Below are 17,395 nucleotides of genomic sequence, written 5' to 3'. Positions count from 1 at the left end.
CATTATCCACAACACTACCTCTGCCCATGGCTATTGCAACTATAAATTCAAAAATATAAAATAGATGCGTCTGTTTACTATGAACAAACATAGTAAAAATAGTGTGTAGTAGAAGACACTCTTGCATAGTTGTATGTGCTTTTAACTGGGTGGATGTTGTGTTCTTCACTTCACAACAAACAATCAATAAACACCAAAGTAAAGTGACAATGTCTTTACTAGGTTAACTTCACTTCAGTATACGTCAGTCAATTACTTGTATACTATAACTCTCTAACTATTGTATCAATGCGCTGCTTAGTGCTACATCAAATGTAGTCATACGCATAACAGGAAAGTAGTTCTCTTAAAACAACCAAAAGTAGATCCCATCTATTTCAGAATAATAGCAGAGGTAGTGTAGCGGTTAAGGAGCAGGGCTATCATTCTGTAGCCTGTTCAGTTGGGTGTTTGGTTCCCAGCTTCTGCGGTTGTGTTTAATTTAATTTACATTTGTATGTCGCTCTGGATAAAATTGTCAGTTTAATGAATGAATGTGAATGTAGTATCACTACATCAAATCACTGCTTGGCCCTCTCATTTTTGCTTGCAGCCATATTTATTTTGACTGTCCATCAGAAGTGGTAAACCACGTCCATATACAGTAATGGTCTGCTCCACATCATTTTCCAGCAACCAACTACTGTATATTGTAAACCACATTTCACCACCATTTGTTTTTCATAAATAAGAGATCAGATAATCAAATCTCTCACCTGTTTTCATCTTAGCAGAAGCAGGTTGGCTCTGTCCTCTATGTTGGAGTTTTGTGTAGACTTCAACAATGTACTCAGCTCCTGGTTTGAGGCCTGTGATGTCTGCGCTGCAGGACTCAGTAGAGATGGACTTTAGCTCAGTCCCTTTACTCTGGTACGAGACCAGGAAGCTGTGTGGAGTCTCTTTCATCTCAGGAGACACTTCCCAGCTGATTCTAGCAGATGATGCAGTAATCGAGCTCACAGTCAGACACTCTGGGACTGGAATCTCTGGAAGGATTAAGAAGGTTGTTGTAACATAATAGCGTTCATGGTACAAGTGACATTACACAACAATGCTGTAAAAAAACAATCTGAGATCACTGTGTAATGTAGCATGCAAATGCATTCACTACTAACAGTGATGCTGCCTAGCCATGTTAATGGCTAGGCTACATTGTGACTTTGTCCTCAAGGGTATAGGGTTCTGTATTAGCCTTCTATATTAGCACTTCAATGTGTATTATGCTATGCTATACTATTGTGCAAGTAGATTTTCCTCTTTTCTGCTTGGTTTGTGGAACAACACATATTTACACCTACCTACATCAGGGATGCATGATACTATTGGCCCAATAATGGTATCTGCATATATACTGTAATCTTTCACCCTTATATATTCAGTGTTGTGCATGTTCACACTTTTCAATAACTAGTTCAAAGTTCAGTTCACACACGTGCAAAGTGAACTGTTCACGTTCATAGTTCACCATTTTTAATTTTGAACTAGTTCAAGTCCAATTCATTTTAATGTGAATCTCTTTCTGACGGTAGCGGACATTTAGACATGAAGCATATGCGGAATGTAGGCTATACAGCCACCTGTTGTTCACATCAATTTGAATGTCCGTAATTGAGCTTTGTTTCGCTGGGCAGATATTGACGCCTAATAAATGAGACCGCACTGTCAGCTGTGCATGCCTGACAGTGGAAGAGTGTTTTACACCGCGAGTATGGAGGAGGCTATAGCCTTGCTGCATTACCTGCAGCGATGGAACTGTTCAGTGACATACTGTAGGGTTCTTTGAACACACGTTATCCATCCCTTGATCACCACTGACAAGTGCAGAATTTTTCCGAGATTGCATTCACATAGCAGCGGTTTTATATGTGTACAATGCATCAGGCGTAATGTGATCATGGGTATGGTTATGTAGTGCAAAGCTGTAGTTTGAGAGTGGCGCCCGTGGAATGAGTGTGACAAAGACATGCTGTTTCTTAAATGCGAGCAGATAGTGTCACTCGACTTCTTAGGTCAAAACGAATTCCATAACGTTTAATTGGACCTCAACAGTGACGTTCGTCGTTAATTAGACATAATCTGAACAAATTCACATTGAAATTCATTATTTACAAATGTGTTGCGTTCAGTTCAACGTTCACAGAAAAATGAATGTGTTCAATGAATGCGTTCTTATGAACTCGTTTATGCACAACACTGTATATATTTCACCCTCATATACCCACAAGGCCCCTTAGATCACAAGATAGACTTTTATTGGTTGAACCCTCCGTAAAGACAAGGAGTGGTGAAGCTTCTTTTAGCCATTATGCTGTCAAATTGTGGAATCAGCTGCCTGGTCACATCAAAAAAGCTCTGACAACTGACAGCTTCAAAAAAAGATTAAAGACAAGTTTATTTTCGACTGAATTTTCTTAGATCTAATCTTGATCTAATGTTTTAAATGCTTGCATTTTACCATTCCACTTTTATTTCTTTGTTTTTATTCCCAATACTAGCCTTGACTTGACTAACATGACTTGTACAGTAGGTGTCGAAATGTGATGGCCGTTTCTCTCACGCTTTGCATGATCCACGCCCTGCGTGAAATGTATTACAACTGTATTACAACTTACCGCCAGTGGCAGTACAGTCTGCGGTAGCACTTTACCATTTTAGGACTCCTATTCACGAGGCATAGCCTAGGACAGCTTAAAATAATCTGAGAAGACTCCTAACTCACTAAGACATATTTACAAACCACTTAAGGGGCATTCACATACGTCGCTACTCGCACATCGCTCCTCGCTTCGGTTAACTGTCAATCATCTCTATTCTACATTCTGATTTGGTACTCGCTTCACTCGCTTCACTCGCATCGCTGGAAGTTAGAATTATTTTAACTTCGTACCCGCCCACATCGCATCGCTAGTCCTCGCATCGCCTGTCCTGGCCACATTCAGCTAGAACACATTCACTTTACATTGACAGTTCTCGCTCAGAGATGGGCGAGTAGCGACGTATGTGAATGCAGCTTTATAGTGGCATTTCACATCGCGATGAAGTGAAATATAGGCCTACGTGCGGTTACAGCTGTCATGCGAGGGAATAATTGCATTGCAACTAAGGGATACAATAACGCCACCGACAATCAAAACCACCACTGCATGTAAACTAAATGTAATGTCTCATTGTAGGCCTAAATTAAATTAAACTGTTTCTGCTCTTTGCGAATGTTGGCTACGTGCTTTCATACAGATTCATTCAAAGCATCTGGCAAAGAAACTGCACCTTTTCGTGTCTGCAATTGAGTAGCTCAATGGGTAGCGTTACATACTTTGACCTGAGGATTCGAGGTTCGTGTCTTGAAGCGCTCCTGCACGGTGTAGTGCAATGTAAGAGAAACGTTGCGTTGTTTATCATCATCAAACATGGAGAGAAAACGTCAATGACGAATAGGCTACTAAAGCCAATTTATGTAGCCTATATGTCTAATTCTCTGCACAGCACTGTCTAAGAATTCAGCATTCACTGTTCTGGGCTGCGTTTCCAGAAAGCCTGGTATGCTAACTTGCATCGCAACCTTGAAAGTTCCCTGGATTTGGTGTTTCTAGAAAAAGTAGTTCAAACTCTCAAACTCTTAATTGCAAACAAGGACTGGGCAGTCACACCTGTGCCGTAGACTACCTTGGGAGTTGCGGTTGGTGATGTCGTTAGTGTCAGGAGTGCCTAACCAGATTGCCGTATGCAATCTACATGCTTTTGTTTCTGACTACAGTGAAATGTGGAAATAACCTTGTAATGCCGTGGAGTTATTATTTAAACTGATGTCGTGTTCCTGGCCACTCGATGTAAAGTAATTAAATAAATTTAGGGTCTAATCCATTGTTATGTGTGGTATGTCTCCTTTTACTCAAAAGTGACATGGAAGGGTGAGATGCGAACCTTCGCTGCACACGCAATGTACTGACGCGAAACAGCTGAACCACTGTGCTTTCGTTTCCATGGTCTACCAAAGGGAGCTATCTTTCCCCAAATTAGTAAGAGCTGCAGGCTGCACTCTCCCAAATCAACACAAACTTAGGGCTGTGGAGCAATAACTGGTCTTCAACTGATCGCAGAAATAAGGTTTGTTTTTGTAAATTGTATTATGGACACGTCAATACCATATAGCCTAATATTATGTTTGCGGACTTCGCGCAGACTTCTGTATCGCGCAGAAGTAGACTTGTGGTTTCATGATTGACTATTTGTCGAATCAGAGTCACATCTGCAGTAAAGTAGATAAAACTGCCTAAGGTACGTGGTTAAGGTATGTGGTTTTAAAGAGTTGCACAGTTGGTACACACATTCATGAGACCTAAAAGATCGAAAATGTGTGCGTTACTGAATGAGGTGGGCTGGTCTGGTCCAAAATGACAGGGCCGATTTTTTGTCCCAGTCTTCCCCTGGAGACAGCCCATAGAACCATCTGGTAAAAATATGTGAAATTTGGCACACTGATTGGGGACAGTCCCATGATGAATTTTGCCAAGTTAGTGGGCGTGCTGCAAGTTTTTCCGGTATTCCCGTTTTTAGACCCTTGTAGTTCTGCCATGCTCCACCAGAGGCGTTTCCCCATAGAAATGAATGGGGGACTGTTCAGGCGTTTACATCACTGCCCCCCGGTGAGCAAGCCCACTCTTGCAGCTCCTCCGCGGAGATACACATTTCTAGTTTTACGCTGGTAGCCCGAACGCTCTCGTGTCACCAACAAGTCAAATTTGGATATGCGTTCACACACGCAACTTTTGAACCGTTGGCCCAGCCAAGCTGACAATGGATCTTACATCATATTTCAACAATCCTTTCATGTATCAAAACCATGCTTCAACAATGAGGGGGCCAAATCACTGCTTGGCCCCCTCATTTTTGCTTGCAGCCATATTTATTTTGACTGTCCATCAGAAGTGGTAAACCAAGTCCATACAGTAATGGTCTGCTCCACATCATTTTCCATCATTTTTATCATTCTCATAAACTGAACAAAGTTTATGAGAATTTAGCACCACGTTTCCATCAAAACAATTGTTTTAAAAATCCAAACCTGTTAGATTCAGGACTTAGGTAGGCTTTTTCATGGCTTTTTTTGGAGTACGCACTGCTATGTTCCGCCATTTTTTCAGAATAATAACAGGACCGACCTTACGTGATGACGTCAGGAGCGTCGTTGAATGGCATCGACCCTTTCAGATGGCAACGACCGTTTACGAAAGGGAAGTCCGCGTCGCCTAGCTTCAAAGATCGCTTGCTCCATCTGCCCCTTTCGCATTCATAGAGCCCTCCCATGTCTCTCTGCGACCTTTGGTTGTCGAGATATCCGTAACCGGAGGGAATTGGGCAAGGAAGCTGTCAATCAGGCACCTCAGCTTTGAATGACGATAACGCGAGACTGCAGCAAGTCTCGGAGATGGGACCGACACATCCGGAAAGCTAAGAGTTAGACGGATCGATTGATATGTGACACTACCGGATATACCATAGTAAAAGCCCTTCAAAATCCATTCAAACAAGGAAATAGTCATTTCGGCCAAACGAATTCAGAGATTTGATGGTGCATACAAACAATAAAACTCTTTCTACACAAGAACCCCTTTGGGTAGAAACAGAATCTTGGTGTCAAATGAAAGCTACCATTCTGGAGATTCTAGTTCCATCCACTTTTGCATGACACTGACAGTCATAGAATCAAAGAAAAAGGAAAACTTTACATATTAATTTGCTACTCTGGCAGATTTCTAAAAATGACTCGCATAGGTATTTCAACACAAATAATTTTGTGAAAACTCCATATTTTACTCCATAGTCATCTACTTTGAGTTACAGGTTCACAAGACCTGGTGTTAGGTGTTAGTTGTGTTTCAAGGCTCTATGGTGATCTAGAGGGCCCAAATGTGGGCAGTTCCAGAGATGTATGTTACCGGCTGAAAGAGAAAACAATATTCAAGCCTCTGTAACCCTTTGCCAGTACATCACACAGTCAAACAGACTGTTTCATAGAATACCTCTGAGTGTCAGGTTTCAGTAGAGGTCAGGTTTGTCATGGTGAGCCAAAGTATGTGGGAGCAGTTCCCTCCTGAGTAGATGATGTGCAATGCGGGCAAAAACACCCAAAATTAGGTGTTCCACCACATTTCACCAAACCATTTTTTTCATAAATAAGAGATCAGATAATCAAATCTCTCACCTGTTTTCATCTTAGCAGAAGCAGGTTGGCTCTGTCCTCTATGTTGGAGTTTTGTGTAGACTTCAACAATGTACTCAGCTCCTGGTTTGAGGCCTGTGATGTCTGCGCTGCAGGACTCAGTAGAGATGGACTTTAGCTCAGTCCCTTTACTCTGGTACGAGACCAGGAAGCTGTGTGGAGTCTCTTCCATCTCAGGAGACACTTCCCAGCTGATTCTAGCAGATGATGCAGTAATCGAGCTCACAGTCAGACACTCTGGGACTGGAATCTCTGGAAGGATTAAGAAGGTTGTTGTAACATAATAGCGTTCATGGTACAAGTGACATTACACAACAATGCTGTAAAAAGACAATCTGAGATCACTGTGTAATGGTAATAATAATGGTATCTGCAGATATACTGTAATCTTTCACCCTTTTATATTCAGTGTTGTGCATGTTCACACTTTTCAATAACTAGTTCAAAGTTCAGTTCACACACGTGCAAAGTGAACTGTTCACGTTCATAGTTCACCATTTTTAATTTTGAACTAGTTCAAGTCCAATTCATTTTAATGTAAATCTCTTTCTGACGGTAGCGGACATTTAGACATGAAGCATATGCGGAATGTAGGCTATACAGCCACCTGTTGTTCACATCAATTTGAATGTCCGTAATTGGGCTTTGTTTCGCTGGGCAGATATTGACGCCTAATAAATGAGACCGCACTGTCAGCTGTGCATGCCTGACAGTGGAAGAGTGTTTTACACCGCGAGTATGGAGGAGGCTATAGCCTTGCTGCATTACCTGCAGCGATGGAACTGTTCAGTGACATACTGTAGGGCTCTTTGAACACACGTTATCCATCCCTCGATCACCACTGACAAGTGCAGAATTTTTCCGAGATTGCATTCACATAGCAGCGGTTTTATATGTGTACAATGCATCAGGCGTAATGTGATCATGGGTATGGTTATGTAGTGCAAAGCTGTAGTTTAGGAGTGGCGCCCGTGGAATGAGTGTGACAAAGACATGATGTTTCTTAAATGCGAGCAGATAGTGTCACTCGACTTCTTAGGTCAAAACGAATTCCATAACGTTTAATTGGACCTCAACAGTGATGTTCGTCGTTAATTAGACATAATCTGAACAAATTCACATTGAAATTCATTATTTACAAATGTGTTGCGTTCAGTTCAACGTTCACAGAAAAATGAACATGTTCAATGAATGCGTTCTTATGAACTCGTTCATGCACAACACTGTATATATTTCAACTGAAAAATCAGTTTCTGAAGTGAGTAATATTAGCTATCAAGCAAGGCTGAGATTCATAAAGTCCAGAACGAAGACTAACTGTACAGTTACTAGCATAGCTTTCTAAAAGGTTTATGGGTGTGTTATGGTAGCCTGATTACCATCGACTTTCAAAGGCTCTGCGAGACTTTAGTCTGACCAAGAGCCTGTGCTAACACGGTTCTCCAAGCGCTGGTTGACCCGCCTCCTTTAAGTGCCTCGATTTGCTACTGGTCGATGTCAGAAAGCGGTTTGCCGAGTTTAAACCAATAACAACACTCTTTCCTCTGCCTTGAACACACCTCTACCCAGAGCCGTTGGAGCTGCTCAAAGTTGATTGGTTCTCGACCAAAGGGGGCAGTTCCGCAGATTTCGGGAACTCAGAAATTCTTCCCGATTAGCAGTTGACCAGACCAGCGACAGCAAAAGCCGAAGGTGTTACGTCACTGGGAGGGTGTGCCACGCTAGTGTTATGGGATTTTTGACCATTCTTTCAGAAGTGCATTTGTGAGGTCACACACTGATGTTGAACAATGTTTCACTGATGTTTCACCACCATTTGTTTCATACGTAAATAAGAGATCAGATAGTCAAATCTCTCACCTGTTTTCATCTTAGCAGAAGCAGGTTGGCTCCGTCCTCCTTGTTGGAGTTTGGTGTAGACTCTAACAGTGTACTTTGCTCCTGGTTTGAGGCCTGTGATGTCTGCGCTGCAGGACTCAGTAGAGATGGACTTTAGCTCAGTCCCTTTAATTTGGTACGAGACCAGGAAGCCGTGTGGAATCTGCTCCATCTCAGGAGACACTTCCCAGCTGATTCTAGCAGATGATGCAGTAATCGAGCTCACAGTCAGACACTCTGGGACTGGAATCTCTGGAAGGATTAAGAAGGTTGTAAAATGAAACTAAACACACCACATAATGAGTAATATGAACGCCGCATTCTATGTGGCACAAACACTACTTTGTAGTCAGAGATTATAAGTAGGACACTCTACCTTTCTTCTCACCTCTACTACCTCTTCTTCAATCTTTTTCTACCACTATCCCCCTCACCTACAATTTTAGATAGCATGCAGTAGCCACAAAAGCTGTGTGTTTAATTCCTAACTACCACCAATGTGCCCTTGAGCAAAGCACTTAATCCTGAGTTGCTCCAGGGGGATTTACAATTAAGTCCATCTTTAAGTTTATGCATAAACAACGTGTACATCTGGTAGTTGTACTGTATATTATTAATCGACTTCCGCTTTTTTAAGTTGCTTCAGATAAAAGTATCTGTTGCTTACTCGTCTTACCGCAGTCAATGTAAGTCTTTAAGGTCAGAAAATAGATATCGAAAGACAGTCCAGTTTATCTAAATACTAGGGCTGTCAAAATAACTGATTAATTTAGATTAATTAATTTAGATAAAATAACTGATTAAAATCGATGACCAATTGCATTTTATATGTGATTCATTTAGATTAATTAATCACAGAGTATGTAATTAATTAGATTACATTTTTTAATCAATTGACAGCCCTACTAAATACCTTTGGTGATTGAAGTTGGGTAAGCCCCTCCACCATGTTGAAACTCAGCAGCTTGAGTCAAGTTCCCAGTGGTTGTGCTGTATGGCCTTGGCCCAGTGCCCTCACTCTGGGTGCCTGAGAATGTATGCGTTGGATCCCTCCCAGGGAGATTAGCCATGATGGGACCAGGAGATGTGTCATATCTCACTGAAGACATCTCTAGGACTCCATACTCTTGTGCTGCACAAAAAATGTTCATTCATGTTTGTTTGCTTGTGAGCAGGATCTTATATTATCAGGGGCCCATTGGTCTTCTGCTCTAAAACAGTCAACTTCTCACAATTATCAAATAGTTGAAATCAATTATTATAAGGCTACTGAATATTTTACAGGAAAGCATTAAAACAGTAAGAATTCGAATAGGCTTATGTGAGAAGCTTGGGAAAGCCTGACAGCTATGTTTTAATCTGTGTTTGCTTGTCTTTGTACTAGAATGACAATAATGTTAAGACTAATCTAATCTAATTTAGTAACTATAACTAATTGCTTTTTTTTTTAAGTAACGTGCCCAACATTGAACTTAAATTCAGGGACAGAAACCGTTTACAAGTCATGACACAGATACTACTTCTACCACATGTCACTGCATTATTCAGAATATGCAGATGAATACTTAAACAGCAATTTATGTTTTTGTTGTTACACATGGACACTTTAAAATAAGACAAACTACTATTGAATTAAGACATAATAATATTATGAGAAAGTGCTAGGTAAGTGTAAATATATACAATGTAATAGTCTTCAGTGCTGCAGAAAGATACATTCACAAATAATATTATTCAAATAATATGAGTTATATACTTATTAATTAATTACTTATTTAGATTTAAATTTTTGCAGTGTATTACTTCATCAAAATTCAAATATTACCTGCCGTAAAGCGTTTATGGATGGGTTTGCTTTGACGTCCATTTTTAAGTAGGGTGGAAAGAAAGATGGTGTAATCTGCACCATATTGGAGGTCACTGAGGGTGTACTCCATCTGATCTGTGCGAATTGTCCTTTGTTGTTGTCCTCTTAAGACGATATCCAGCTGGAATAACACCTGGTTCAGTTGAGGTGGTTTCATCCACTTCAGAACTGCATATGTACCCTGAAGATCCAAACTCAGGCGTTCTGGTGCAGGGATATCTAAAATTCAAGTGCCCATATTATTATTTTTTTCAACAAGTCAAAATATACCTATACTATGCTTTTGAACAAAACATGTCCCTGAAGCTGTTTGCAAAAAAAAAAAAAAAAATCCCTCAGATTACACATCACCAGCTCCATTCTTTCCAGTCTCAGTCCCTTTCAGAACAGGCTGTTTCTGTTTCCTTAAATGCAAATAAGTAAGGGATAACGGCCGACGAGGTGACCAGTTCGATGTAAATAATGGCTAGGTGGAAGTCTAAAACTCCGGCGACGTGCCATTATTTCCATCGAACCGGTCGACCTCGAAGGCCGTTATCCCGCTTATCTCCCGTTTGTATTCATAACCTGTATATTTAGAACATAGTTTTATTCCACCGTTGCGTCCGTTAACATCGCTAAAACTGTCTTGACTGTGGGACTACTTTCCGCCACATATCAACTTTCTACTTGCAGGACAAAACTGCCGTTACTAGTTCTAAAATGGATGGTTGCTATGGCCAAAGGCCAGTCATTAGTTCTAAATGGCTGGTTGCTACGGACAAAAGCCAGTCGATATGCTGCATTCCAGACCTCATCCAAACGAGTGGGAGGTGGGACCTACCCTACCTGAAAGGTTCTACCTCCCACTTCAAAGAGTTCCAAGCATTTTGGAGTGGGAGGTTTAGAAAACATGGGTGACCGCCGTAACGTTAGCATACCGTCGTAACGTTAGCATATTAGGCTAGGCTAACTGTATAACGTTATAACGTTACTTTCACAATACGTTGTATTCTTTGTTGACACAATTTTAAGTCATAATATGATGAACAAGTTAATTACCGTGTCTAAAACAACCCTACCCTAAAGTTTATAGCGTATTCCTTGAAGTTACCCCTCACGGAGCATGTCTCCGTGGGCGCCGCCATAATCCTCCCACTTCATTTTGTTGAGGTCGGGGCAGGTTGAGCTCATACGAGTTCGCGAGTAGGAACTCCCACTTCGACAGGCGTTCCAGTGCAGGAGGTAGGATAAATCCCACATCTCACTAGTTTAAATGCTGTCTGGAATGCACCATTAGTTCTATCTCTCCTGTTGTCAAGCGGGCATATCCCAGGATTCTGATTAACTTTATCTTTGAAAGATCGCTACTTTTACTTACTTTTAATTCAATTGCGCCTATGCCTGCTTAGTATGCTTTGGTTTGCAGAGTAATCCTCATGAAAATGTAGGCTATATGCCTACTTTTGCAGGGGGCAAAGACATTTTTCAAAGTTAATACCTAGGCCCTCTACGAAATACAGTAGCCTACAAAGCTTAAATCTTTTAATCGTAGTTCCGTAGGCTAATCGAAATTGCGCTGTGAGCAGCGGAGGACAGTGAAACTAAATACTGGTTGTTTATCCGGTCGTAGCTTACCATGCCTTACCAGTGCATGGCTTTGAATATTTGATCAGTTGCCAACAAATATAAGGGATTCAGTCAGTCGAGTTTATTTGATATTCGCGGCATGCACTTGAAAAGTTCTCACATGTTAAACTGACGTTAGTCATTAATTCACCACATGATAAAATGCTGTCGTAGCTTGACGCACAGTAGCCTACGGTAGCCTATGCCTATCTCTGAATCAACATGAACATGCATACCTAGATCTATATAAGTTGCTAGAAATTTATTTTGCGGAGCTAGGCCTACTAGTCGATGGTTACAATGAATCACCCTCACTGCCCTATCGCATAGAGCTGACCATCCATTGTTACAATGTTACAAAATGCACGATCTTCTCTGTGCATGTACGGTTATAGAGTAAGTAAAGTGTCAAGCGTAGGCATGTATTAAAAGAGATTTCTGTTAAATACATTTTATTTTCAGTTGTCAAAAGTGGTGGGGACAAAGTCTGTGATAACAAAAAGTGATGGGTACATGTACCCAGCGTCCCCGGTTAAGATTAATGCATGCCTCAGTTTTAAAATAGCCTATAAATAACATTTATAAGTAGGCCTAGCATATAAATGTATAATGTCCATCTTGTCCATCTCTTTCGTCTTCGCCTTGACAACTATAGCCAAGGGTGCCAATAATTCTGGAGGATGCCAATAATACTGTAAACTCTTTTGATCCCATGAAGGAAATTTGGTCTCTGCATTTATCCCAATTTGTGAATTAGTGAAACACACACAGCACACAGTGAGGTGAAGCACACACTAACCCAGAGTAGTAAGCTGCCTGCCACAGCGGAGCAGTGAGGGCCTTGCTCAACGGCACTCCAGCTGTGGATGTGGGCATGGGAGAGCAGTGGTCAAACACTTCCCCCACCCACATTTTTCCTACTGGTTGAGGATCGAACCAGTTAACCTTTGGTTCCAAGCCCTAACCATGGCTACCACGGCCCCATTGGCATTCATAGACCGTTTTGACATGTTCTGTGTCTGGTCATTTCAACAGGAGAAGCAGTGAACCAGTTATTGTGCTTAATTTCACAATAATGACACATCCCACCTGTGTATGCAGAGTCCTCCACACATATACTATGGCGGCCGTCTTCACTGAGAGTGGCAACAGCAAAGTGGTACTTCTCTCCTGGCTGAAGCTTGGTCACCTCCAGACCGAAACCCACCACCACAGCACTGTGCTGTTCTTGGCCTCCTCTCCAGCTGACTCTGTATCTATAGGCCCCATGACCCTGTGGTGGGGACCACGTCAATGTCAGAGAGTCTGCCTGAACCGAGGAAAACTGGAGCAACCCAGGTGGAGGAACTAAATGTAGTTTGCAAAAATAGAAAAAAAACAATTGTATTTACATAACAAGGAAAGGCTGATGCAAAGTTGACAAATTCAGTGTACAAAGATGCCAAATATACCTTCTTTGATGGGTAATGTAGGCTGCATCCTATTAGAACCCTACAAAAAAAATGAAGAATTTAACAATAAATAAATAGACAAGATAAAATACCTGACTTTTATATGAAGAATTTGGTCACACTTGACAGGTGAATTCATAACACATTCATAGCAAGGTTACATTATAAAACAAACACAGCACTTTGGTCAACTGCTGTTGTTTTTTAAAGTGCTATACAAATAAATTGACATTGGCATTGGCATTGACATATTTATGAAACAAAAATGATTTGCTTGACCATGTCTTTTTGGCACTGAACTAGCCCAATGTCTCAGATGTGATGTGATCAGGTAAGAGGTTTGGAACTAAAACAGTGATGCTGCTTTGCGATTGTTGGACTTTTATTTGACAAGATGTCATCGTCCTGTCTTCCACTTTCATGAAAGGTTTGGTATGAATGTTGAGTCGTGTCTCACGAAACAGTCATGAATGCTTTATATGCAGTTTATGACAGCTGCTATGAAGGTGTTATGAACTCACCTGTCAAGTAAAGTGTTACCAAGAACTTTTATCTGGAGCTTTTTTTCTGACTATAAAAACGTTTAAAGCAACACTAAAGCACTTTTCCTCTGTTGCACACGCCAGCAAATAACAGACAAGGTAGAATATGTTGCATGATTTTATGAATGTATGATGTATTGCGACATCGAAGCAAGTCAAATTTGTAGTTTCTGCTGATGAACCGCTGAAATGATTTTGGAAACATTATTTTAAGGTACGAAAAACTCTTTAGTGTTGCTTTAACTGACAAATGGTTAAAAATATATACCTGGCCTATTTCTTGATCCAAATCCTGTATCTCATGTCCTATATGACCGTGAAGCAAACAACGTGAGCAGAGTAAAATGTTGTCAGTCCTGCAGTAAAATTCCAGCCCTCTATGATGTTGTGGACAGAGGCCCTGGTTTTGCTCCAGAACCCTCTGCTGACCAAGGGGATTCAATAGATATTGGGGTCTCTGTACACCTGGTTGGGCTGAGTGGTTTATCAGATGGTTTCTCTGTTGACATGACATATCTGAGAAGTTCTCATCCTGATGTCTCTGTACAGCTTGAGTATACGGCTGGTACAACTGATGCATATTTTGACTTTGAGCATCTGTGACTTCCTGCAGAAGCGGTTTCTGCAAAGCTGGATAATTTGAAAGGCCCTGTTGCTGATCTCTCTCCAGACCTGATGAGTCCACAAGGTGTTCTTGCTGCTTTACTGGAGAAGGTGAGATACTGTGCATCTGGTTACTGAACAAAGCTGAATTATTCAGATTACTCTGTGACTGATGAAACTGTCGCTGGTCTCTCTCTGAAACTGGATAATCCAGGAGGTATTCTTGCTGCTTTACGGAAGAAGGTGAGACACTGTGTGATACACTGTAATTCAACAAAGCTGAGTCATTCAGATTTCTCTGTGACTGATGCATCTGTTGTGGGTCTCTCTCCAAATCTGAAGGACCGAAGAGGATCTGTTGTTGTAGGGTCTCCTGGAGTGAAATATTTGAGAGGCCCTGGTTTAGCCATGAGCTGGGACTTATGCTATGTTCCTGCTGCTGTTGTATCTGAAGCACTGAAGTATTTGGGATGTCCTGCCCCTGGCTTCTCTCTAAACCTGGTGAATCCAAAAGGTTCCTTTGTTTTTCTTGGTTCTTTACTGGAGAAGGTGAGACACTGTACGAGACATTGTAATTCAACAAAGCTGAGTCATTCAGATCACTCTGTGAATGATGCACCTGGAGACCTTGATTATTTGAGCAGTCCTGCGGCTGATCTTTTGGTAGAAATGGATTATGCGTGCATTCCTGCAGCTGGACTCCCTGTAGCACTGTTCTGTTTGAGAGGTCCTGTTGAATGTGAGTTGAATTGGGTATCTGATAACTGTGAAAAGCAGAACTGTTTGAGCGAATCAGTGTGTCATGTATCTGTAGACTTTGAATATTTGCAGAAGCTTCCTGCAGAAGCTGTTTCTGCAAAGCTGGATCATTTGAAGGATCCTGTTGCTGATCTCTCTCCAGACCTGATGAGTCCACAAGGTGTTCTTGCTGCTTTACTGGAGAAGGTGAGACATTGTGCAGCTGGTTACTGAACAAAGCTGAATTATTCAGATTACTCTGTGACTGATGAAACTGTCGCTGGTCTCTCTCCAGACAGGGAGAATCCAAGATGTTCTGTTGATTGTGTAAATCATGACGTGAAATATTTGCAAGACCCTGGATTTTCTTCAGACCTGGGGACTCTGATAGGGGTTGTAGCTGTTCTTGCTGCAGAACTGAAAAATGTGAGGCATTCTGCATCGGGTAACTGGTCAAAGCAGGGTTACTTGGGTTGTCCTGTGCCAGTTGCATCTGACAACCTTGAGTGTTTGAGAGTTCAAACAACTGTTCTCTTCCCACAGCTGATAGATATGAAAAGTCTTCTTGTTGGTGTATGGATGACTTATCTCTTCGTACACCTGAGTGATGATTTACTGTGTTTTGAGGCAGATACCTTGATGGATCATTTGAGAGATTGTGTGGATTTGATGTCAATCCAGCTGACTGGACAAAACATTTTTCTTGTTGATGAATTGAAGCCCCTTGAGCATTTCTGAGGTCTTGTAACTGGCCTGAGTGTAGAACGGGAGCCATGTGCTGTTGCCTGAAATTTGTAAATACAAAACTTATGTTATTTATGAATAAGAGAGAGAGATTTTTACCGATAGAATATTACACACAATGCTAATGCAATTTTTTTTTGGTGTGTCTGTAATAATGTAAAAGGCTAGACAATGGATGAACCTAAAGTCCAATACTCTCCAATATTGAGTATGCAAGCCATTGAAAGCAATGGGTTTCATAGCACAGCACTGCCATGTGTGTAGAAAAACTAGTCTGCTGCTGCACAAAGCAAAGCACAGAGCAAGCACCATTTTGCTGCTTTGGCGTTTTTGCACTCTCAAAGTTCAACCATCACAGCACACTTTAAATCATTGTATCTTGCGATGAGCCTGGCGGCAAGCACAACAAAACCTTTTGTGACATTATACCATAACCAGAAACAACTTAGTGGCAAGCGCAATGCATGTCACATATAATGTGCAGGAGCCTTAGGTTAATTAAGGAAATTCAGCCCTCCTAAATGTTTCTAAACATTTTCACATTGGGGTAGGGATGCTGGGCAAACCTGTTATGGAACAGTGTACCTTCCACGGTACAACCCCCCTTTCCCCCACCTCCCCCCAACATTCACAATCAATTGTATGCACCACAGTCCTATGCAGCATAGTAATGTTATACACCATTTGAAAGCTTGTACTCTTGGGAATCCATACATGACAACATTTGTCATGTACAATCTGTATAGCGCTTTGCATTGTCAGATTAATCTTACTATGTCTCAATTATTTTATATAAAAATGCCCTCCTCCTCATTTGGTGCAACCCTACAATAAGTAGATGCAACTTAAGTACATGTTAACAAATATTAACAAAGTAGCATCCCAAATCTTTTCGGAAGTCACAACCAAGTCTATTTTTGCAATAATCTACTGGAGTAAATGAACAACCCCTTCTCTAGCCCTTTCATGCGCAACATCCACATGCGTGGACAGTAACTTTAACTCTGTTTTCTACTTATTTATCATGTTGATATACACCAATCCACTTCAGGGCAGTTTCAGTAGGTCCATGGCAATATATTAACAATATGTATCATCTTATATTTGGAATATTGACTGCTTGATGACATCATCAATTCAACATGAGTGACAGTAATGGCCATATGCTGAATGCTCCAGGCATACCTGTAAAAAGTTAGCACTCAAGAAGGCAAAATCATGTAAAAAAAATTATTATGATGTACAGGAGAGTGTGTTGAACAATTCTATGTTTTCAGAAATTAAATCGGATGTAAAATAGAGTTTGTAGACCCTAAAAAGCAACTGTCCACGTACAGTATGTGGACGTTGCGAAACAGAGGAGTTAAATGGCCAAAAATTCGATTTTGTAACTAGGATTCAAATATGATTTTAACTGCTTTAAATTACCAAGAAACAAACATTTGGTAAACATATTAATAAATAATGACCTAATTACATGTGGTAATGCCAAGGTGGTATGGAAATATGGGGGTAGTAGAGGGGTGGGTGGGTAGTAGAGGGGTGGGTATGAGAGTACTAGAGGGGTGGGTGGGTTCGTAGTAGAGGGGTGGGTAGTATGGATGTAGTAGAGGGGTGGTTGGGTAGTGGTGGTAGTAGAGGTGGGTAATATGGGGGTAGTAGAGGGGTGGGTGAGGGTCGGTGAGTAATAATGGGGGTAGTAGAG

The 17,395-nt window shown here is 41.2% G+C and overlaps 1 protein-coding gene across 1 annotated transcript in view; it reads right to left on the bottom strand.

The window, feature by feature from the left end:
• The window catches only part of LOC134079184 (interferon-induced very large GTPase 1-like), a 75,477-nt gene that overhangs the window by 41,566 nt on the left and 16,516 nt on the right, over positions 1 to 17,395 (bottom strand). Inside the window, exons 3-10 of the mRNA XM_062535380.1 lie at positions 13,874 to 15,731; positions 13,064 to 13,103; positions 12,702 to 12,959; positions 9,963 to 10,223; positions 9,051 to 9,269; positions 8,120 to 8,389; positions 6,242 to 6,511; positions 756 to 1,025 (exon numbers count right to left, since the gene is read on the bottom strand). Coding sequence (XP_062391364.1) covers positions 756 to 1,025; positions 6,242 to 6,511; positions 8,120 to 8,389; positions 9,051 to 9,269; positions 9,963 to 10,223; positions 12,702 to 12,959; positions 13,064 to 13,103; positions 13,874 to 15,731 — 3,446 coding nt within the window. The remainder of the gene's footprint in view (positions 1 to 755; positions 1,026 to 6,241; positions 6,512 to 8,119; positions 8,390 to 9,050; positions 9,270 to 9,962; positions 10,224 to 12,701; positions 12,960 to 13,063; positions 13,104 to 13,873; positions 15,732 to 17,395) is intronic.

The sequence above is a fragment of the Sardina pilchardus genome, chromosome 4 (assembly GCF_963854185.1).
Source record: "Sardina pilchardus chromosome 4, fSarPil1.1, whole genome shotgun sequence".
In the NCBI taxonomy this organism is placed as follows: domain Eukaryota; kingdom Metazoa; phylum Chordata; class Actinopteri; order Clupeiformes; family Clupeidae; genus Sardina; species Sardina pilchardus.
This window is presented reverse-complemented; position numbering and strand designations above follow the sequence as displayed.